Here is a 24,858-nt window from a genome sequence, read left to right on the forward strand (position 1 = left end):
ACTTATTCATGAGAGACCGAAAGAGAGAGGCAGAGACAGAGGCAGAGGGAGAAGCAGGCTCCACGTAGGGAGCCTGATGTGGGACTCGAACCCAGGACCGTGGGATCATGCCCTGAGCCAAAGGCAGACTCTCAACCGCTGAGCCACCCAAGCATCCCACCTCTACAATTTTCTAATAGATGTAATAAGTATATAGAAATTAGCTTATTTATATAACAATTTCTATTATATTCAGAAACCACTGAATCTATATTTTAGGGTCAAATCTGTTTTCAATTCTCTACATTGATAGTTCTTCATTCTAGATGAACTTTGATTCCAAATGAACACCTTAAAGAAGTTTTTTCATTCTGCTCTAAAACCTACAAATCTACTGCAAGCTGAATTTAAGGTATTTCTGAAAGTCTATCAGTTTAACAGCTTGAGACCTTTTTCTTACAAAAACATGCATTTCCCTGCAGGGTTCTAAAAAGTTTCCCAGCAACACTCATTAAGAGAGGCCACAGCTATAGATTAGCCTTGCTGCTACCATTTTCCTTATAAAGTGTTTTTTGGTGACAATTTTCTATTCAGTAGTGCAACTGCATATAATTATTCAAATACAAAAGCCTGTTGTAAAAGAATGTGGAGATGATGGCAAAATCACCAAAAAGCAAATGAACTGCTTTGACTTTAGACACAATTTTGTTGTTCGCTGTATTTACTGACAATTACCATTAGGAAGGATTTTTGTGTGAGAGACTCAGGGCAGATTTGGTCCATTTGCAGAAAGATAATGTTCCTAAATACAGTTTAGATTGGTTCAGATGTATAATAAACAAAATAATTCACATCTTTGATATGCTGATGTATCATCACTAAATTACTGGGAGAAAATACAATAGCTACTGTTAATGTCTACATTTTAATACAGGGCCCAGGAAAATTAGAATATACGAATGAATAAAAGAAATGCTGGACTAAGATGGAGTTTATGGAAATTGCAATAAAAATACTGGACAAGGAGAGAATATCCCTTTTCTTTTGGTTCTAGATCAGACTCTTAGACTCAAAGCTATAAGAAAATTAAAGATGGTTTCCCTTTAACCCCTGCAAGCAGAGTCCAATACTCCTCTTGCTCCACCTCAGCCATCCAACTTCCATCAAACATATATACATATATTTGAATTTTGCTGCTAAGAAAATTGTTGCTGAGAAAACTTAATGGCTTACCTAAGATCATCTTTAGTGACAGTTAAGATTTGAGACAAGGACCTTTGTGCTATGCCAAGTTGACTCTGAAATAGCTTCCAGAATGAAGTCCTAATACTGAGACAAAGTAAATGGATGTATTTCTGTTCTGAGGAATGCTGCTCTCTTCTCCTTGTACTCCTTAAAGATAGGCAAATATACTTGTAGCATAGGGCCTATTACTTTTGCGTGTATGAATTACTGATTTGGGGACAATAGGACACAAAAGCCTGGTAAGATGCATGAGAGTATACTGCTTCGCTGTGTAAAAACAGACACAAAATATTTTTCCCAGAAGCTATACTCATCTCATCTGGTCTACTGTGCACTAAAAAGACAGGATACATTAAAAAAAATTAGTTTGACTCTTAATACATCCTTTCTTTGCATCTTCTATCCCCATAAGAGAGTTATAAAAACAAAAAATCTATAACTGAGCTCAAACCACATCACACACATAAACATACACACACATATACACACATATGATTTTATATATTAAAAAATACTTTATACAAGGCAGTGCTACAGAAGAGATGATGTTTGGTCATGTAAAGTTAAATTAAACAATATTTCTAAGCTTCTAGTTAACTTTTTTCTAGTCTCTAATGCTAATTTTGTACTATAGCTTGTGATAAACTAAAAGGAAAACAGTGGCCCGGCTAAGAGGATTCCATTAATTTATTTTTATTCTCAGATATATTCAATGCCTTCTTTACATCTGATTACATTAATATAATGGGTATATATAATATTTGCTGGAAAAAAATATTTGCTGGATTATACTCCATGGCAGTATCGAAAATAGAGAAGCAGGGGAAAAACAATTAATGTGTTCTCATTTAAACTTTACAAGGTTAAAACTAACCATATGTTCTTGAACATGGGCACAGGAGAAACCATTATTGCTGTGCAGTCAGAGGGCTGACAAATTGGCTGCAACAAGGCTAGTTATTGAAAACTTGTAAGCTATCTATTACTTAAAATTATTCCCCATGTAGGCCCAGCTCTTGTTGAATTTCATCTGCTTAGAGCTAAGAACTTGCATTAATTTACACTGTACTGACTCATTTTCTTATTAAGCAAATTTGAAATGATATGATATTTTTGGCTTTGCTGGATTTCTTTCTCTTAATATCTTATGCTTTTCTCCAAGAAGGTCAAAGAGTTTAATATTAATCTTCATAACATTGCTTTGGTATATTCTTATCCTTATTTGACATACAGTAAAGCTGAGATAAGTAGAAGATTACAAGGAATAGACTAACACAGGAGAAGTACTGACAGGCAAACTTCAGCCTTTTATTTCTTACCCTACCCTACCCCCCTACCCTACCCCCCTACCCTACCCACCATTCCATTTTCTGTTGCAAGAACCAGGATGCTTATCAGAATCACCTGAAGAGTATTTTCAACCTAGTTGTGCAATTCCTGAGGGCATAGTAGGATTTGGAGGGCGTGTGGGGAAGGGAGATTGAAAACTCTCTATGTGGTTCTAAATACCTGTCTCCTTTACCCTGGTTGAGAATCACTAATGTCTTAGTTTCCCAGTACATGCACTTATGTTCTTTTTTTTTTTTTTTTTTTTTTAAGATTTTTATTTATTTATTTATGAGAGAGACAGAGAGAGAGAGAGAGAGAGGCAGAGACACAGGCAGAGGGAGAAGCAGGCTCCATGCAGGGAGCCCGACGTGGGACTCGATCCCGGGTCTCCAGGATCACACCCCGGGCTGCAGGCGGCGCTAAACCGCTGCGCCACCGGGGCTGCCCTGCACTTATGTTCTTAAATATATTTCCCTTTATAAGTCATCCTTTTAAAAATGTTTATCCCATTATAACAAATGTATAATTTCCATTCTGGGACCCTGGACTATACACCATTTAGTCTTCAGAAAATGGTTGTGAGAGCTAATATTTTTGACATATAAAGGTACCTCATTTCTTTAATGACTTTGTAATTTTCCCTTTGCTAAATACATTAACTTTAATATTTTCATACTCAGCACAATTTCCAACTATTTTTCACTTCTATGTACATGTGGATTCAATATGCAAACATTTCTTATGTTGCCAAGTTATCCCTTTTACCAGTAATCTAGGAAAAGGACATTGATATTGCATATTATTCATGTCCTCCTTCAAGTTCCAAGAAAAAGACATAATTATGGCAGGGTGGGATTTTTAAAAGTAGAAAAATCAATTCCTTTCCATCAATATTATTCTTAACTCTGAAAACTGCTAGCTTTCCTCTCATCCCTAAGAATTCCTTTACTGATCTTGGAATTATCCCTACTAAGTAGAAATATTGTCTTTTTTTTTTTTATCCTTCCCTGTGAATACAATTCCATCTCTGAAAATAGAACTTAAACATATTCTTCATATTGCTAGCTACAGAGATTTCATTCAAATCTCTCTCTTTTCTAGCAAATGAGCTCTGGAAGTTTAACAAGGATCCTCTTCTTAGCTGGCCATGAGGTCAGGGAACCCGCACAAATATATTCCAGCTTCTCCATGATAGAAGTACAACCACATCTCTACAAATAGATAGGACTGCCAACAAGCATTAAAGACACTGTGATGAGGTACCCTGCAGGATACCCTAAAAAATCTAGTTTTCCCTTGATGTGCATAGCTAACCTCTATTATCACCAAAAGAAATTACAAGTGGGTATCCAGGGGAGAATGTACACTGAAAATGTACTTCTCTCACAAAATTCACACCATCTCCTTTTGAGGCCTTAATGCAGACCAGTCAACTAAATCTTAAACATGATCAGCAAACAAAATGAAATAATTAACTTTTCCCCCATCTGTCTATTGTGTTTTTGCCATTTGTTTTCAATTGAGTTTATCACCACTTACTAGCAGTGGAAATAGGTAAACAGTATTTTGTTTACTTCAGATGGCACTTTTCACTTACAACCAATAGCTAATGAAGCCAAATGAGAGGACTGCCGGATACAGGATTTGCAGGGATGCAAATGGATACAGGATAGAATATAAACACATTTCAGAAAAAAAAAAAAAATCAGTCCTTCTTGAATAAAAAAGACACTAACAAAGAAAATCTGGGAAATGATTATAAGATTTATAACTTTAGGATTTAATGACCAAAACTGCACCACTTTTTCTTGACGTGATAGAAACTAAAAGAAAAAAAGATAGTAATAGAAATAGTTATGCTACATACTCATATTTTCATGTTGTTGATACAGCCTTCCAGGGATGTTTGGAAAAGCTTTCTAATAGTAAAACACAATTTAATACAGTAAGATTGTTTTCAGTATTTGGGGAAAAACAACAACAACAACAACACGCACACACACCCATGCCATTACTTTATTATTAAAAAGGACCAGGATCTATTAATGACATATTGGTAAGTGGCTTATTTTGCCTTTTGAATTTTTGTTACATTTGCATTAATAGGCAAAAGAGTGGCTATTTTTGGATATTTGGATGTTGATAAATTTAAAGGAAGCCAGAGATAGAATAGTGTATACATTAAAAAAACAAAAACAAAACCCAAAAAACAACCTTATCAGTGAAATGTAAAAAATAAATGGTTGCTAGACAGAATATTCACTGATGTATTTTAAACTTGTTCTCATTCACTAGAAGTGAAGTCAGAGGGGGTTTGCTTGGCATAAATTCTGTCTTGTGCTCTTTTTTCCCCGTAATTTGAGAAATACTTTGCTCCCATATATGAAGTGTGCCACCAGCTTCTGATTCCCTGGAGAGGAGCACAGCTGCTTACTTTCTAACTCTCTACACATACTTTTCTTGTGTATACCTAGCCACAAAGAACATAAAGAGACATGCTGACATGCCTGAAGAGAACATGGTCCATGAACTTTTGATCTTAGATACAGTTTTGTTCTCAGCTGGTAATTACAAGCTCAAGAAGTTTCAAGGAAATAAATTAAGTCTGTAATTGCATGTGTTTTGATTGAAATATACAGCATTAAAAAACAGTCCCTGTTTTTAAAGAAAACATATTTAGGAAGCAATCAAATGAAAAGCCTCAAAAGAGTGAAGGATTGAAGGATCACAAAAAGGAAAGAAAAAATTGCTTGGAACAGAATATTTTCCCTAGAGAAGAATATAGATGGCCCTATGAACTCCGGATTCTCTTCCACTTTTTCTTCAACTTAAAACATGAGCATTATGTCATAGCCCAAAGGAACACTACAATTAGTGATGCTCTCTTCTTTCTCAGTAGCCTTATCTAATTGGTCATAAAATCTTTATGATTCTATTTCATGAAGCAGAGCCATACCCACTGCCACTAACTTAATAGTTATTGAAAGCAGATATCGGTTATAGACAAAGGATCTAGATAAAGGATCTAGAGTAGACAAAATAATCTTGAAAAAGAAGAATGAAGTTAGAGAATTCAAATTTTCTGATTTCTAGACTTAATCTAAATTTTTTTCAAAGGTACGAAAGTAATTCAATGGGAGGAAAAGTCAATTAATTAGATATCAATATGGAATGAAATTAACCCTAACCCCTACATTATATCATACACACAAAAAAATAATTTGACATATAATAGATCTACATAAGAGGTAAAATTATAAGGCTTACAGAAAATAATATTGAAGAATATCTTCAAAATCTTTTAAAGAATAAGCAAAGATCTTTTTTTATAGAGAACTCACAAAACAGAAACAATAAAAAAGAAATATGATAAAATATACTTCACAAAATTAAAAACTTATACTCCGCAAAAGATGCCATTAATAAAATGCAAAGGTAAGCCACAGACAGAGAAAATTAATATGAAGGTATAATGTTATATAAATGAAAAATATATATATATATATAACAAAAGACTTGTATCCTAAATACATTTCACAACCCCTTTCAAAGCAGTAATAAAAAGACAATCTTATTTTTTAATGGAGGAAGGGCTTGAACAGAGACTTCCCAGCAATAAACATAAATGGCCTATAAGCACATGAAAAGATACTAAACCTAGTTAGCTATTAAGAAAATGTAAATTAAAATATTGGCAAGGATATGGAATGGAACACTGAACTATCACAGATTGCTGGTTAGTGTATAAGACAGTACAATAATTTTGGAAATCTGTTCAGTTCTTTTTTTTTTAAGTTAAAAATACTCTAACTTGCCTTTAACCCAGTAATTCTACTCCTAAGTATTTATCCAAGAGAAATAAGAATATATGATCATACAAAAATTTATACATATAGTTTAAAGCAGCTTTATCCATAATAACAAAAAAATTGAAAACAATCTTAAGTCCTGCTATTTGGAGGTTGGATCAACAAACTGTTACATTCATACAATGGAATCATATTCAGCAATGTAATGGAATTAACTAAGAATACACACGACAATATAGTTGCATCTCAAAAATATACTGAATGAAAAAAGCCAGACCAAAAAGGTACCCACATGAAATTCTTAAATAGACAAAACTGACATATGAGGACAGAAATCAGAACAATGGTTGCAACAGGGGGCGTGGTAGCCTGGGACAGGTCAGAGATAACTTTCTAGGGTGATAGTAATTTTTCATATTTTGACTATAGTATTGGTTATATAGGTACCTGTTGGTCAAACCTCAACATATGACTCATTGTGTAATTCACTGAATATAAATTTTACCTCAATTAGAAGTTTATTGTGTGCCAGTTTGTTGTATCCTAGGTGTAATTTTACTTGATTCTCATAACATCCCCTCCCCACTGCTAGATTAGGAAAGAATAGTTTAACAATGGAGAATTATATATTTCCTTCATTCAGTGAAAGATATTTAGTGGGTGCTTGCTGCTATGTGCCAGGCACTGTGCTAGGCACTAGGTATGTAGTAAAAATCAAGTAGAGAATGTCCCTTCCCTTCTGAACTTAAATAAAACTAAGATGGCAAATTAAAGCAATGGTTATAAAGAAGAGAATGGGTTTTATGAGAAGGAGTAATGAGAAAACTATTGCAGTGTTTTGACTTGGGGGGAATGGGATTTCAGGGAAGTCTTCTGTGATAAGGATATATATAAGTTAACAAGGCTAGCCTAAGAATGAAAGCAGATGAACTCTGGCAGAGGGAGGAATATATGAGAAAGCCCTAAGGCAGGGGAAATAGTTGTATGCTAGGCAAAGCACATAATTGATGGGACACTTTTTTAGTGGCCTTTCTAATAATTGCACCAGGACAAGAGGCACAAACCAGGCATACGGTCACCTGACTTACGGCTTATTAGCTACTTCTACAGTGATTCTAGCAGAAGGCCAACATTCCAGGAATACAGTGAATGGAAAAGTAATGAATATGAGGTGTTGAAGTGGGAGAAGTATTTAGAGGCCAGGTCATTTAGGAGCTTGTGGGCTAGATTATTTTGGATTTAATTCTGGGTGTAAAAGAAATTTCACTTATTTTAATTGAAGTGTTTTAAGCAAACAAGTGTCATGATCTGATTTACAATTTAAAAAGATCCCCAGGCTGGTGTGTGGAGCATGGTTAAATAACTTGACAAATGGTACATAGCCAGGAAATGGCAAAGCTTAAAAATCCCTCATTTAGAATAAGTGATGATCCTATTACACCTGGGATGATTAGCCACCTTACAGCAGATCATCCAGCCCCAGTCAAGCCTTCAGATGACTATGGCTCTCACATTTGGAATGCAGCCTCATGAGAGATTTGAAAGAGAACTGCCTGAATAGATTGCTCCCAAATTCCTGACTCATAGAAACTGTGAGGATTATATTTACTTTTAAGCCACTAAATTTGAGGTAATTTGTTATGCAGTAATAGAAAATATAGATTATTTATTTCATTTTTATAAAGGGTGTTCTTTCTTAGGTATAAAGGATTAACTTTGTAACTTTATTTTGAAAGCCAGGAAAATATGTAACAGAAGTTTCTGAATAGAAATAGATGCTATTGGTTCTAAGAAAAAGAAATACGTAAATGAGGAAGAAATCAGAAAAACAGAATTAATTCATATTTTGTAAAAGCCATCTACCACATTCCCATCCATTAGAAAATACCCTTTTGAAATACAAATAAAATTTAATTAATAAGAATATAAAATACACAAAGATGAAATTCATTTAAAATTCTTTATAGTCTGGATGCTGTGCATATATTGATGTATCATCTACCAAAGACATGTCTATCTATAGAGATATATAAAAACTATGTATATTGTAGTTTACCACAGAACCACAAACAGGCCCTCATTGTGAATATTCATGAATTAAAATTTATCGATGTATTTCTCCTGTTAATCATTTCTTCTCTACGTTACAATTGAAACCTTAATCTTTGATTCAGTACAGTAGCACCCTAGGATGACTATAAATATTTTAATTCACTCACTTTGAATTTCATACATCTTAAATTTTGGAGTTAAGACCTAGACTGAACTCAGTCACACGCCTATTTCTTTCTTCAAGGCTTAAAGTTTAAAATTAACTGACTAGCATCACAAAAGGAGTGAAAACCAGAGTTTAATCTTCAAACATGCTTATTTTTTTCTGGTAATAGGCATCGGTGTTTGTGCTTTAGTTCTAAAGTTTACCATAGTAATGCTTAAAAAATACATAATAATAATAATCCAGCTTTTAGGATAGAGTGAGGACCAGAGGTGGAGAGGTTCAAAAACAAAACAAAACAAAACAAAACAAAACAAAACAAAACTCTGTTCTGTGTATGGATGACTTTAGTGAAGATATAGCTCAGCCCTGCCATTTCTCTTTTCTATGTCAGATGTTACTTTTCTGCCCAAGATCGTCAGATGACAGACTTTCTTTAATAGGAGCTTTAACAATTATGGCTGAACATTAAGAAGTCTTCTACAAAGACAGCCAGCTTTGTTGTCTCATGCAGTGGTCATTTGTTACCCACTTTTAGCTTCTTGAATTCATAAAATATCCTGCTTGGTTGAGGGTGATTTGATTCCTGTTTTATTTTAATTTTTATATACTGTTAACTAATAGTTACCATATGTGAAGAAATTCTGTTTATTTCTTGCTTCCAAGGAAGGAATTCAAAGTGTTTTTCACTCCTTTTTATCTCTGTGGAAGCCTTTTCAGAAATTGCTGAAGGTCTCCTGTTTTAGTTCTTCAGGTTAGAAGCACGGAGTAAACCTTGGGTAGACAACTTCAGAACTGAAGGTCATTCTGACATAAAAGCATCAGCCTAAAAATGGCCTAGCTTCACCTTACATTATATTATAGTTCTCTCTAAGTCCAACCACATCCACTTCTGTCTAGGGTTGCTTTTGAGCTACAACAGCAAGACTGAGTCATTGTGATAGATGGTATGACCCACAAAACCTAAAATCTTCATTATGTGGTCCTTTACCTCAAAAGTTTGCCAACCCCTGAATTAGATTCTGAAGTGTTTGTGAAAGGAGTTCTCTCTTATACTCTTCACCCATCTTACACTGAGACAAATTTTGCCTCGGTCAATGATCTTTAATAATAACCTCAATCCTCCTCTCTTCATCCCATATTCACCCTAGAGAGGTATAGACCCAAAGTTTGTATAATGGGCCATGGAAAGCTCTATTATAATCTTACCTCAAGGGCTTTTGACTTTTGTGAGAATATGTGATTTAAAATAATTCACTTTATGCGGGCTTTTTTTTTTTAGCACTTTAGTACTTTACCGTGTATTCAGAATTCTCAAAACATAATCAGCTCTAATCATACAACATGGCTCCCTTGTTGACATTAGCCAAACTTCTAACCGGTTCATATTATGTACTGAGAAGAAGGAGAGTGAAAAGTCATTTCTCTATTGGCTTAATTCTAGGGAAGAAAAACAGATATTCAACCTTTTTGCAAAGGCACAGGGCAAGAGTGGCTGCAGGGGATGTGGGATACCCTAGGAAGCACAAAAACTGCCCCTCTCCCCTACCAGAGAGTAGAAATGGAAGACCAAAAGCCCTATTAGAGGCTGTCCCATCCTGGAGAGAGAAAGGTTTTGTTTTTTTTTTTCCTTAAGATTTTGTTTATTTATTCATGAGAGGCACAGAGTGAGAGAGACAGAGACAGAGACAGAGACATTGGCAAAGGGAAAAGCAGGCTCCACTCAGGAAGCCCAATATGGGACTCCATCCTGGGATTCTGGGATCACACCTTGAGGCAAAGGCAGACGCCCAACCGCTGAGCCACCCAGACATCCAGAGAAGGGTATTTTTATAACTCATCTATCCAGAAGGAATGTCCTTTATTTCCCATGAAGTCAGTTTATGTACTAGAGATAGCTTTGAATGTGGGTGATGATTAGAAACTGCAGTTAATCTCCTGAATCCTACAGACCCACTGTAGAGTTTGAAGCTGAAGAATGGCATAATCAGACATTTACTTTTTATTTAAATTTAATATATTTTTGGGATCCCTGGGTGGCGCAACGGTTTGGCGCCTGCCTTTGGCCCAGGGCGCGATCCTGGAGTCCCGGGATCGAATCCCACATCGGGCTCCCAGTGCATGGAGCCTGCTTCTCCCTCTGCCTGTGTGTCTGCTTCTCTCTCTCTCTCTCTCTCTCTCTCTCTCTCCCTCTCTCTCTGTGACTATCATAAATAAAAAAAAATTTAATATATTTTTCACAGTAATATGAAAGATGAGATAACACAAACTAAAGCTAAATTAGCAGACCAGAGTTTAAAGAATGTTATGGTAGTCCAGCTGAGAAATCATGAACGTCAGTGCTAAAGTTGGGGTAGTGAGGATGGAGACTAGGAATTGGCCATATTAAGGAGTTTCTTTATATTGCCTGGAGAACCATTCTGCTGCTTGAGGATGAATGAACAAAGGTAATTAGAGTAGGCCTGGCATCTCTAAAGCAACTACCAGCATTGAAGCCTGAGACTTATGATCTACTTCTGCCCTGCTGAATGAATGAATGCTCACTCTGGGACTTTTGCCCAGCTTTGTAGTTTGACCTAAGAACACACACTGAGTGTGTAAACTGGTACTCAGGGTTATCTGGCTCCTGATATCTCAAACCATTTTAGTAACTCCTTATTGTCAAATAATTCCACTTTCATTTTCTTTGCTTGTTTCAAACCAATCCTTCATATTGATCTTTTGCTCTATTTTGAAATTGACTTTGATAATGTAATCTTTGACTTCTACCACACAAAACTAGAAATGTATAATCAGGGGCTAAGAAAGTTAAAGCTCACTCTCACTTTGTGAACAAAATAATCCTTCATTGCTGGGATCCTGGGAAAATCAGGAAACTAGCCAACCATTCTGTTCTCTGGTTAGATAAAGGCTTTCAGAAATCTAGAAGAACCTTGGCAGAGTTAGTAAGATACCTCAAAATGGACTCAAATGGATCACACATAAGCTTATTACATTCAAATCCTTTTACAAACATCATAGCAAGTCAATAAATTAGATTTTAATAAATCTAAATAGGAAGCTTTAGCTTCAGCCATTAGGATCACACACACATTTGAGACATAATAAACATACATTTGGGACATTATTGGCAGGAAATGAGTTCTATGAGAGGAATTATGAATAAGTACATTTCTTTTGAAGATTATGAACATTATTTTACATGACTTATCAAGTGAGAAGTTTCACATTTGTTAGGTTTCAGAGTCTTCTTAACTAAAACTCAGGAACCAGATCACCTTTAAATATGCCATCAATCATTTAGAGCTTAGAACAGGCGCCAGGAAAATAGTCTTTATCAACATATTTCTTAGATCCTGTCTATGGTGGGAAATCCTAATCTTTATACAACTAACTACAGCTACTAGCTTTGGAGGTATAGGCCCAAATGATGGACTCAAACAAATGTGTTTACTCATTCATCTGGTAAATATTATATACTTTATGTACTCAGACTATATTTTGGCAATAAATTTAAGAATACATGTAACCCAGCCCTACCCTAAGAAAAGTATAGTCTGGTTAGAAACGAATAATATAATAAGAGATTGTAAGTATGCACTGGAAATTATGGAGCACCAAAGATGGTGTACCTAAGAGTGGAAGGTAGAGAAGGGTTTCCTACACAAGAAAGGACCGAGCCGTGTAGGAGAATGAACATAAGCCATATAAAGATGTTTGGGAAATAGAGTGGGGTGGAGGAGAGTAATAGCGTTTCAGGGCAGCAAGGGTAGCAAGGAAGAATAACCCATAAAATAATTTTGATAAAGTATAAGCAGCTTGATGTTGCTAGTGTGACAAAAGTCAGTAAAACAGAATGAGAATGGAGAGGTCAGCATAGGTCATGTTTAAGGTTTCTCAAGTTTTATAAGCTACAGAATCTTTCTCAGTAAAATTTATTTCTGAGCCCCAATATATTACTGCAAGAAAATCAGTGAATAGAAACCTTTATAGATAAATAAAACATTTTTCACTACTTGTGTCTGAGCAGTTTGAAAATCACTTCAATAAGGAGGTGAGAAAGCAGCAACAAATGCATAGGGAAGTGACGTGGTCAGATTTGAATTTTCACTCCATGACTTGGGCCACAAGGTAGAGAGTATGTTTAATGATGCTGGAAGTGGTAGACCACTGAAGATAATTAGTACCTGACAGAGGAAAAAGCTGGCTTTGAGAAGCAAGTGATGGTGTAACTGGCACAGGGGGGATGACTTATTGTATCTAATATGTGAGGTAGGAGACGTTAAGGTTAACTCTCACAATCTCAGCTTATGTAATTGGATTGGAGCCCACAGGAAACATGTTCAATTTATGCATAATGTGTTGGATTGTGAGGCAGGGATACAAATGGTGAATTTAGCAGTGAGCAGAAAATTGGACAAGAGGAAATCTGAAGCTCAGAAGAGAAGTAGAAATCAGATACACACCTGGGAATCATCATTATCATCATCACCATAATCACAGATACTGTTTAAGGAGTGCTTTAAAGTGCTGATAGGTACCATCTCATGTTACCTTGACGACACCACTATAAGGTAAGCGTTAACAAGAAGTTAAGGTCCAGAGAGACTGAATATCATACTCAAGATCATATAATTAGGAAGTGGCAAGCTTAGGGTAGGGACTTAGGTCTATCTGGCTTAAAATGCCTGTTCAACCATCACCACCCAAGAGATGGTTATCTCCAAGGAAGTATGCAGAGCACTGAATCTCAAGAGGAGGGGCAGAACACTTCAGAGAGTACCAGGAGGGGAAGAATGGGTAGCTGAAAAGACATGTTCAATATTTCTGCTCAGATATTGAACACATACACATTCAAAGGCCAGACATGTAGGTAAATGGGTGAAGAATTTGGGCCTCCAGCAAAAAAAAGTCATGGAAGAAATAGGTACATTACAGGGTGCTTCACTTAATTAAAGGTATTCAAATTTAAGATTTTACTTCTAAAAAAAACTCATAATCCTGACAACACAAAAACATCCTCCATTAGAATGACTACTGCCTTTTAGTTTGGCCTATCTTTACTAATTATCTCTACACAAACTACAGAACAAAAACAATATTTTATAAAAGGGAAATAAGCATGAGATGAAGGAAAAAAAAACACTTTGTAGAGTGCTGACTCTTAAAAAGTGTCCCAACATAGAGAATTTTTATATTTTTAGTAAGAATGAATTAAAAGACATAGCTCATTATGTAGTTCAGTGGTCCATACACCAAGAAACATGGGTTAAATTCCTCCTAAATAGTGCTAAGGAAATGTTTACCCATCTGAAATAATTTGAGAAGCTTCCTTTGATATGTTAATGAGAACTTGTGTTGGGTTTCTTAAGACCAAAGATAGTGTCTAACTGCCTTCTCACAGTTGACTATTATTTTTTAAATACTTAACTTTTAGGATGCCTTTTTAGGATGCTTATAATTTATTTCATAACACTTTGGTATTCTCAGTATGATACTATATCTGTGCCAGTTAGTGTAACCTTTAAATCTAGGAGCTGTCCAGGAATGCACACACCAGGGTAGTCAGCCGGCACTATATTCAAAATGGCCATACTCCAGAGATGGCAACTCCAAGTCCTTTTGATCTAGGTAGATTTGTCCACACTCAACACTTACTTATCAAAATTACTATAAAAAGTTGGTCTTTATTGATGAACTCATGTCTGGTTAATCACTATTGTGGGTGTATTAATGGGTTCCCTTTGATTAAAATAAAGGCTTAGGGATATGTGGATTAGCTAATATGATTAAACACTTCTTACTCTTGATGTAACTCTATGAAAGATTTCATTGAAGCCTATATCCAGCATGTCTTAGAGATGGGACCCACAGTTTTATCTCATTATTCTGTCTCCAGACATTAGAGTAGGAGGATTTCTGATTGCATCATGCTCACTAAAGGGCCCAGAAGACTGCTTCAAAAATGTTGCTATGTCTACCTCAAGTGAATGTTGCATACAAAGTGTGGTCAAAGTATCTAAAATGTCAAAGACTTAGGATTTTCACTGAGTTTATAAAACAGGTTTCTTCCTGATATGCTAATAAGTATTTATCTAAAAAAATATATAGCTGTTTGATAGAATCTGGACTTGATGTTTTTTCATTATAATCTGATAGCTTCTTTGTGGGAAAGAAGCTATCTCAGCATTTCAAACTTCTTGGGTGGCTACTATTGTCTAACAAAAAAAAAAAAAAAGAGAGAGAGAGAGAGAGAGAGAGAGATTTGCCAAATTTGGCTTCCATCAGTTAAAAAGCATGTTATGAAGTTTTTAATATGATAAATCATTTCATAGTCTTTTAGAAAGAAGCATCTATATATTTTGTGATTTAGAAAAACATACTCTCAATATGTTTCCAAAATAATCTTTGTTTTCTGCAAAACAGTAGGACCAAAAATAGTTTATATGGTTCAAAAAAATTGCATAGTTCTTCACAAAGTCTTCACAAACACATTTCAGTGATAATATGAACATTTCAACCAGGGTTGAAGTTACACAGATATCCAAGGGCAATGACCCTTTATGAGAGAGTTTCAAATATAATGAAGCAATTTATCATTAAATTTTTAAATGTATTTTGAGAGATTTAAGAAAGCGCATTTGATTCCTTATTTTGCTATTAGTGATTGACTCAATAGCTTAAATATTTGAATACCTCATACATTAAACAATAAATTATTTCAGCTTGTTTCTATCCTAATTCAAAAGAAATACTCAGTAGTGAGATAATTGAGTCAATTAGATTCCAACAAGCAGTTCAGAGAAAGACCCCAATATGACACTTCAAAACTACTCTGGATATCAGCACCAAATTCCAGTTTTCACACAAACTAGCCATGACAACTCTCAGAGGTAGTACCAAATAACTTGTTCATCAAGAAGTACTCTCATGTGTTTCTATTTTACCAAATGTGGAATACTAAAGCATCAATCAAAAGTTACTAAGGAAGTCAAAGATCGAATTCTGGTCAATTATAAAATGCCCACAGCAGCAATGGGGTCCTACACACTGTAGCCAGTGATCAATATTTTGCCTTTTTAAAATACTTTCCTGGAGTTTATACTGATCATTCGTTTATACAGATGACACATTTTGTATTTTCTCTTTCTTTTAAATCATTAATCCCAAATGTAGTCAGACAGGTATAGCTTTCATATACTGCTATTTCACATATAAAATGAACTAGGATGAATTTAGTGATAAAATATATGATTCTTTTCCCCATAAATTTGATATCGTTAAACATGACTAAAAATAAAATCCCAGCGTTCACATTTTTCCCTTCTAGTCACAATGCTAGTGAATTGTCCTAGGCTTGCAGAATCATCTATTCAGAGCCAGAAAAGCAAAATTAACATAGCATAAGAGAAAATCAATAATTTCTCAGTTTCTCATCATTGCTACCCCCTCCCAAAAGCTCTTCCCTATAAGCATCAATAACTGTAGCAGCAAAAATTATCATAGGCTATCTGGAACAGATCTACTATGGTCCCCAAACCACATGGAATCTATTGTGTAGTTAATTACCTGGGGAGACTATTTTTTTTTTCTAAGCCCATACCAGCTATTTCTTTTAATCAGAAAAGTAAAGCTAGACTTGTCTTGTCTTTGACATTCAAAATATTTGCAAATATCAAAAAGACATCTCCATGAAAACAACAACATTGAAAGGCTAGGAAAGGCAAAATGGCCAAGAAGAATGTAATTTCTTGAGACCAGTTTCTGAATACTATTACCAATTAGACCTATATAATATGGTAGTCACTGGCTGCATGTAGTCAGTGAGCACTTGAAATGTAGCTAGTCTAAATCTTGAGATGTATTGTAAGTATAAAATACACATCAATTCTGAAGACTTAATAAAGATATTATGAAATATTGCAATAACACTTAAAAATATTAATTATATGTTGAAATGGTCATCTCTTGGGTATACTGAGTCACATATACTATTAAAATTAATTTCATCTGTTTCTTTTCATTTTTAATGTCGCTGATAAAATATTATAATTGCATATGTAACTTGCCTTTGTGGCTTACATTATATTTCTATTGGACAGGAATGATTTAGACAATAATCACTTTAATATGTAATAAACCTTGAGAAAAATTCTACCATTTGATCATCTGGCTTAGAATTTGTAAAAACTTTGTTCCATATACTATGAAACAATCTTAAAAGCATATTTCCTACTGAAGATCAGGTAGTTTTCCATATTGTAATGAGTGTTTGGAGTGTAAACAATGACAAAAAAGGGGCTTTTGGTGGGAAAAAAAAAACAAAAAACAACCAACAAAACAAAAACTAACTATGGGCTTGAGCTAACTCTAGTTTGATTTTTTTCTGATTTCCAGACCCAATAAATAATCCGACCTCATGAGGAAAAGCTCTTCTTTTCTGCATGGAGTTCCAAGAACAAATAGTTCAAGAATTGTGAATAGATGTTAACAAGCAAATGGGCCTTTCTAAGAGATGTGAAGCCCTGCCCAGGTAAACAGCCAAAAAAGTAAGGGTGAGTGAGATAAGTAATTTAGTAATTCCTAAGGGTTTACAGTCTCATCTTCTCTCCCTCTCTACTTCCTTCCCATCACTTCCCCTCTCCTTCCTAGCTTGAGCCAGTGTTGACTCCCACTTTCTCTGCTGTTGGTTATTTTGTCCATTTCTTCCTCCTCTTCTAATTCCTGCTGGCATCTTGCTCAACCTTTCTCCTTTCTCCTTTCTTCCTTTTCCCATTTAATTTTTTTTTTTAATTATGATACATAGTCATAAAAAGGAAAAAAACAAAACAAAACATTCAAATACATGAAAGTTCTTTTTACTTCCACAGGGCCCTTTACAGGGTAGGGTTTTTAATTGTTTTTGTTTGGTCCTTCAGGGTTAGTTAACTCTCACTGGGGCTCTCCCTCTGGCCTAGACCAATATGGTTCAAGAAGAAATCTTCATTTAGAATCACCTAAGCAGATTCCTAGGCCCTAACTACCCAGATCCAAAATCAGATTCTTTGGGCTGTAATCAGCAGTCTTAGGAGCACAGGTTAGCAAAATAGACTATCCATAATTCTTGACATTGATATGTTCTACATATATCTAATTTATCAAAAGAACTTACTGAAAAGTACATTCATTTTTTTATTTGTTTGTTTGTTTTTAATGACAGCTTCTGGGAAAGAAAGGAAGTTCAACTATTAGCTTTAGTAGTTGACAATAAAAAAGTTGAGAAAACTGGCCCAGATTAATCAGCAAATGTTATCAAGGCAATGTTTACCAGAATTCCTTTGAGATTGCATTAAATTTATTTAAGATTGCTAGTATGGGTTTCTTATATTCAGAGTAGTTTAATAAAGAAAGCTGATAGTCATTTCTGAAAAAAACATCGTCCTTCAACTCAATTCAATTTGTATGAATGGGACCTATACTTCTACATACTGCTCAAAGTGACTATGCAATTCAAGAATCTCAGTACTGGTTGAATATCAAAATGGTTTTTGGTGAAGTAAAACTTTTTGAAAAGCATTAAATCTAGTGTTGCTTTTACCTAACACTCTCTTCAATTGGGGGTAGATTTTCACGATCTCTGTTATACTCTTAAGCAATTTATAGTTGACTTTTAGGAATCAGTGTGTTAATAAAGTAGACCAAAACCCAGGCAATTCTATTTACAATTAGGATAATGAATCAAAATGTGTGCTTTTGATGTTCCAAAACTTTGAACTCACAGAGCTTTGATAAAATGTTAATAAACATATTTTTACTATTACAAACAGCCTCTCAATCCCCAGGAAATTAAGCCAAGGGAATGTATTTCTGGTCTAGATTAGGCAATACTTTTATTTAAAAACTAATGAAATAATTTTATTTAAAAGAATAATTGTCAGAAGTTCATTTTATATAGAATGTTTAGATTATCAATAATAAATTTATGTCAAAACATAAACACACAAATAGAATAACTACCAGTCATACCTTATTATGTGTCTGAGTCTGTCCAACCAGTATGAGGATGTTGGATGAGATGATAGACAGGCAGAAGTTAATTAGAATTATAGATCTTTCAGAGCGTATGTACCTAGCCAGAAAGAGAGAGAGAGAGAGTGTCCAACTTTAAAATTCAACAGAAAGATGAAGAATTCCATATTATGCAAATTGGTAAAATTAATCCAGAAAAGGAATCACTAAAATATATCCTTTATAGAAGAAAATATATGAATTTTTTTAATAAAGATTATTCTTAGAGACTCAATTTTATAGTGACATGGCATGTTCTAGAGTCCTTTAGGATAATTTTATTTTCTTTCAACATTAGTATGAACAACATGGCATTTCTGAAAGAGTCAAGGTTGTACATCTGCTATCAGTATAATACTTTTTACTAAAAATATAAAATTTCTTGGAAATACAATTACTATAATTACCATTATATATATGTTTATCATATAAAAATCAATAGAAACCAAAAGGAAAAATCCCACACAGATTCTCATGTATCTCTTTGTATACTAGAAAGCAACCATTACTTCCACGAAACCATGAACACTCATCCACCATTTCAAACACTCAAATGTTTTTAAATAATTTATTACTCTTTATATTATTATTTTCCTAACAAACTGCTCCAAAAAAAAAAGGAAAGAAAAAAAAATGAATCTCATTTCCAAAAATTAGTCCAACCCACAAATGATAATTCATTAGGCTGGAAAATTACTTGGTGTCTGCCATATTTTATCCTTATGAATAAGTGTTTATATACAGTCTGCTATATAATTTTTAAGTGCATCAAGAATGTAAGCTATTGAGACAACTGCTCAGAATCCAATGTTCTACCAGTTGTTTACCCTGAAAGGGTAACAGTGATTTTGTTTTACTGTACCCTGTGGTAAATCACTGACTGACAGTAACAAAAAGACATACTTGTACTTGCTGTGTATTTGAGACTGTTCAATTTGTATTAGTACATGGAATCACTTTCCACAGCAGGCGTGTGTTTACTGTGCAGTGTTAGGTGGGGTGCCAGAGATCTGGAGGCATTCTTTGGAAAATAAAATCTATCAAAGTTCTTTCTCTATATCTGCCTTTGAAGAATATTTAGAGAGAAGTCCCACATTCCATCACATATTTGAGAAGACAAAGCAAAACAAAAACAGGAGTAAGAATAAAATACAAAAAGCTATTTCTTATTACAAAAATTTTTCCTTTCTTCACAAAACAGATCCAAATAGGAATAACCTAGGTCAATTCTCAATACAAAATGCCCTCAAGAGTTGCTTAACCTTGTCCCTGCATCATCAGTATCTAAAAATATAATAAACCACACACTGGGAAGCTAAAGACATCATCAAATATTAAGTTGTTTCTTCTTTTGTGAGTGGGAGATGTAACAAAAAGTTGAAGGGCTGCACAAAATTGACCCTTTATATGATATTAGTGGTTTCATGACAGCACAAGCACACAAATAACATTATTAAAAGGGTTTCAGTGACATCATTTTGCTCTGTAAATAGGAAAATCTTGGTGATAAAAGACCCAGACTAACCACCCTGAAGAATCTTTAGATATTTCTACTGTTCATTTATATTGAGTGAGATTATTGCCTTAAAATTTTCTATTAAATGTCTCAACTTTCAAAACTTTTTATAAACATATTTGAAGTTTTAAACAAAATTTGTAAATGCATCATCTCAGTACATAGATTAAAAAGATATGTTCAGTTGCTCTTTTATGTAATAATATAACGCTACAGACATATTTGTAGATGAAGAGGACATAACTTAGTGTATTAACTTTTTGATGAACATTTCTAATGAACTATAAGAGACATTAACAATTTTCAAAATACTACATTATATATAAAATAATTCTGATGTTCATACATTTTATAAATCAGAAAATTTTAAAATTTAAACTTTTTTTTTTCATTTTTAAAAATTCAGTCAGCCAACATATATTACAATTCTCATATGGTTTCACTCATTTGTGGAAAATTTAAACTTTTTAATTAGAAAAAAGTCAGTAGGATCCTAACATGAGTATTACCATAGAGTAATACCATACACTAATGTTACAAGATAAATTTTATGTTTATAAGATTTATTAAATTCATCATGCTACAAGATTCACTTAATAATTTAGGAATCTTGGAACCTCTATAAAATTATTAATATTACTTCAATTCTTCTATTTATAGGGAATGAGTTAATTAGACACTAAATACTAGGAATCAGAATTTATGCTGTTTCTTGGTACTCTCTTCTACACCTCTCAGTTTCACATACTAACAGAGCCTTTCAGATGTTTGGATAATTCTTAGAAGACTATTAAGTGATTTCCCTGGATTTTCTGGATTAAAGAAAAGTTTATTATGAACTAATTAATTTTGTGTTTCCTTATATATCATTTATACTGGCAGTGTTTGTGCTACTGATAGCTATAGGTATTTAGGGATGAAAAAAAGGTAAAATTGGTACCTGAATCCTAAGTATTAAGAAATGGAACTTAGTTGTAATTGCTTCAGTGAGTATGAATTATGACTATTGAGATTATTTAATATCCTGGCCATTAAACACTGCCTCATTTCCCAAAAAGTGCAGTTTAGCCAGTTGTGGGAGACAAAGTTGTCTTCTTCCTAGCCTTTGTCCATTTTACTCTTCCAATACCAGGGCAATGTCTACTTGACTGACCCCTTAAGCCTGGATTCCATTATTTATAATGCCATGCATAGACCAAACATTTCTTTCATTTCATGAGATTGGTCATATTTTTTCAGATTTTCAAAGAACCTTTATTATGTTCCTGTGTCAGTGGAACAAGAATGTGTACATATTTTTGTTTGAAGCATGAAAATTTTAATATCCTTGACAATTTAATATCTGGGTAATTAATTCTTATCCTCAAAAGAGTGAACAATATAATAGACAACATTTTTTTTTGAAAGGATGTTAAATCAAATGACCTTTCCTTATTAAATTATAATTACTTCTTCAACCGAGTTGTTTTTTAACTTAAGTAACAGTAAAACACAAGGACTAGCTACTTTTACAATTTTAATATTGCAAATATTCAGGAAATAATATATAATTGTCCATTTACTAATATAACCATTTTGAAACATTTTTAATAATCAAGATGGCTATAAAAATGTTTCATACTTAATAGTATTTATTATTTTAAAATATTTTATTTATTTATTCATGAGAGACACAGAGAGAGAGAGAGAGAAAGAGGCAGAGACACAGGCAGAAGGAGAAGCAGGCTCCATGCAGGGAGCCCGACATGGGACTCCTAGGACTTGATCCTAGGTCTTCAGGATCACGCCCTGGGCCAAAGGCAGTGCTAAACCGCTGAGACACCCAGGCTGCCCACACACTTAATATTTTTTGAATACAACAGGAAGTTTGGCCATTTGGTTATGTACTGTTTATCAATATGTGAGTAGATATTATAAAATGTCTAAAATATACAGGTCTAATTTTTATTCATAGAAGGAATCTTAGAGAAATACTAAATTTTCATATACCACTCAAGCAGATGCAATTTCAAACATTGTAGAACAAAGTTTTTCAATCACATCCCCTTGCTTATGTATTTTTTACTTCTTTAACCAATTTGTCCAAATCTGATGTTTTTGGAAATATTCAACCAAGAGGTCTTTCCAATAGCATTGTGGTATTATGTTAATGCATTAATAATATGAAGATTTACTCATTGTCTGGGATATACTGAAAGCATGTGTTTAAATTCTTAAATTTAAAGCTTAAAACTTAAGAGTTTGGAGACCATATGTCTATAACAGAGAAATTACTATGTACCAATTAAACTCTCAAAGTCAATAGAAATTGGGATAAATAAAACAGACTGAACTTGGGGAGATAAGAATACCATGTTTGAGAGTAAGCAACTTGTTGAAAGCTACCATCATTTGAATTGGGAAGAAAAGTGTGTGTGTTTTATTTATTTTCTCATCATACAAGAAAATTAGGTAATTTTATTATTATTACTATTATATTATTGAGTTCATTTATTCTAGTTCAATCACAGCAATTATAACTTTGTTCTAAGAATACTTCTTTTAGTAAATTAAAAAGAAAGGAGATACAATGATTATCATATTGCCAGATTTAATCTGAATAAGAGTATCCCATTTGAAGTGCATTATTTGATTACATACCTCCATAATGCTGCATAGACAACTGCGAGGGTGATCAAGGCCAAGCAAGAAAGGCCACTGCCTACTATTAGGGTAACTGAAGGTGTACCAGAGGATTCCATGATCTGTAAATTAAGCAAAAGAAACACAAAAAGGAGAGATGATTTTTTATAAATGAAAATAACTTCTAAACTCAGCAAAACTAACCTAATACTCAAAACAGCCAATATAGTTGTTATAGTTACCAGATAATTACCCAGTAACCACTTTGTTCATATATTCTCAACCTCTAAAATGACTAATTCTGGCTCCCCCCCTCTCTCCCACTGTGAAGTAATAAAGGCCTTAGAGTTTTAAATGCTTGATTATGGCATATTACCCACTATGGCTTTCTACAATAAATAACTGAACCTAAAACTTGGTGAATATTCACATCTTAAATTTTCTTTATCTGAAATTTGAAGCAGCATTCATTTTTTTTCAACAACTATAGTCCAGTTATGTCACAGTATGCTTTTTGGTAAAATTTACTTCGATCTTCCCATTTATAACTCATTGTTACCCCAACCTGGTACCTAGATACTGAAAAATTTTCAAACTTTTTGACTTTTGACAACTTTTTCTAAGTCAAGTATTCTCTTATTTAATTTTACTTGCTTGGCCTATAAGGCTATAGAAGAAAATAAAATTTCAAATGCAAGAACTTCCAACATATTTTGTGGGTTTTTTTTCTATTAACAAAATATGCAGAGATAATTTTCACAATACCAGTATCAGTCCCTAAATACATGACCTTGACAAATAAGCCTTATATATTTTAAGACAAATATAAAGATTATAAGCAGTCACTGATTTGAGAGGTTTCTTTCTTTAGACACTAACATGATACTAACTAATGAGATCTGTTGTTTTTCTTATTTTTAATATTGGAAGTTTGAAGAAATACACTTTAACATCAAGTGTATTCCAATCCTTAGGTAAGCACATTAAATTATATTATGTATTTTTGTCAACAAAATAAGTAAGAAGAGTGAGGCATATTTAGGCCAAATTTAGACAGAAAGTCACATTCATCTTAATAATTATTTTTCAGCATTTCAATTTTTTTGGAAATAATTTTTCAAAATAGAGTTGATGAGGATATTATTTTTCTTTTAGACAGTTTATGCAGCTGTTTATATCAGAAACTAGTTTTTTTTTTTTTTACAAGCTTAGACACTTTTAAGGAATGATTTTACAGTTTCAGGCAGCCCGTGCTTTCATGAAAACTTCATTTGTTTTTTTTTTTTAATAAATATCCAAGGACACCCCCAGAAAACCTGTACTAAAAATATCCAATGCAGATATGCAATATGTTTGGCTTATAGTGTCTGGGGTCTTCATTCTACTACCAACAGTATTCTCACAAATTCCCCGGACCACCTTTTCAGTTCTAAAATAAAGGTTAACTTTGCAATTATTTTTATTTGAAAGTTTGTAGCATATTAGTAATATGATGGAGTACATCCTCAAAACTATACTGCAGAAATTTCAAGTTAGAAGACATAAAATTGAGTAGAATTTAGTTATAGCACACCAACTAGAATTCATTTTACCAAGCTACTGTAGCTAAGGAGGAGACGAACCCAATTTTGCCACCCTGCAACATTTTCCATTTCCCCTTTTAAAATGCAGTTCCCTGGAGAAACACTCTCCACAATGTCCCTGCCTTTGCATTAAAGCCTTGTTTTCCCTTTGTTACTTACTATTTCTCTAGGTTGCTGAGCCAAAATGGCGAAGGTAGAGAGACGATCACATAAGCATTTCGTATGGGATGCATCGGTAAGCACAGTTTTACATCCCTGGGTGGACCACGTTCCCAAAGACTCGTTCCTGCAAAGGGGGGGGTGGGGGGGAGATCGGGATAAATACGCCTGACGGCCAAATCCGTAAAGAAGAAAATGCAGTTTAATTGAGAGAATCGTCTACTGTAATTCCCGTTCAGGAAAAAAAAATCTACTTGTTGTTGAACAGAACGTAATTTAGATGCATCTCCAGTAATGCAAAGCGAGAGTGTTTGGAAAAAGCAAGCAGGCGGGTGCAGCGTGCAAAGAGCTGTC

At 34.0% G+C, this 24,858-nt stretch overlaps 1 protein-coding gene across 5 annotated transcripts in view; it reads right to left on the reverse strand.

Annotated features, from left to right (window-relative positions):
- The window catches only part of ADGRB3 (adhesion G protein-coupled receptor B3), a 714,356-nt gene that overhangs the window by 134,513 nt on the left and 554,985 nt on the right, over nucleotides 1-24,858 (reverse strand). For all 5 annotated transcript variants that reach the window (XM_077903497.1, XM_077903496.1, XM_077903499.1 and 2 more), the window contains 3 exons: nucleotides 24,505-24,631; nucleotides 22,781-22,884; nucleotides 18,583-18,685 (listed from right to left, as the gene is read on the reverse strand). In XM_077903497.1, coding sequence (XP_077759623.1) covers nucleotides 18,583-18,685; nucleotides 22,781-22,884; nucleotides 24,505-24,631 — 334 coding nt within the window. The remainder of the gene's footprint in view (nucleotides 1-18,582; nucleotides 18,686-22,780; nucleotides 22,885-24,504; nucleotides 24,632-24,858) is intronic.

The sequence above is a fragment of the Canis aureus genome, chromosome 7, assembly GCF_053574225.1.
Source record: "Canis aureus isolate CA01 chromosome 7, VMU_Caureus_v.1.0, whole genome shotgun sequence".
In the NCBI taxonomy this organism is placed as follows: Eukaryota; Metazoa; Chordata; class Mammalia; order Carnivora; family Canidae; genus Canis; species Canis aureus.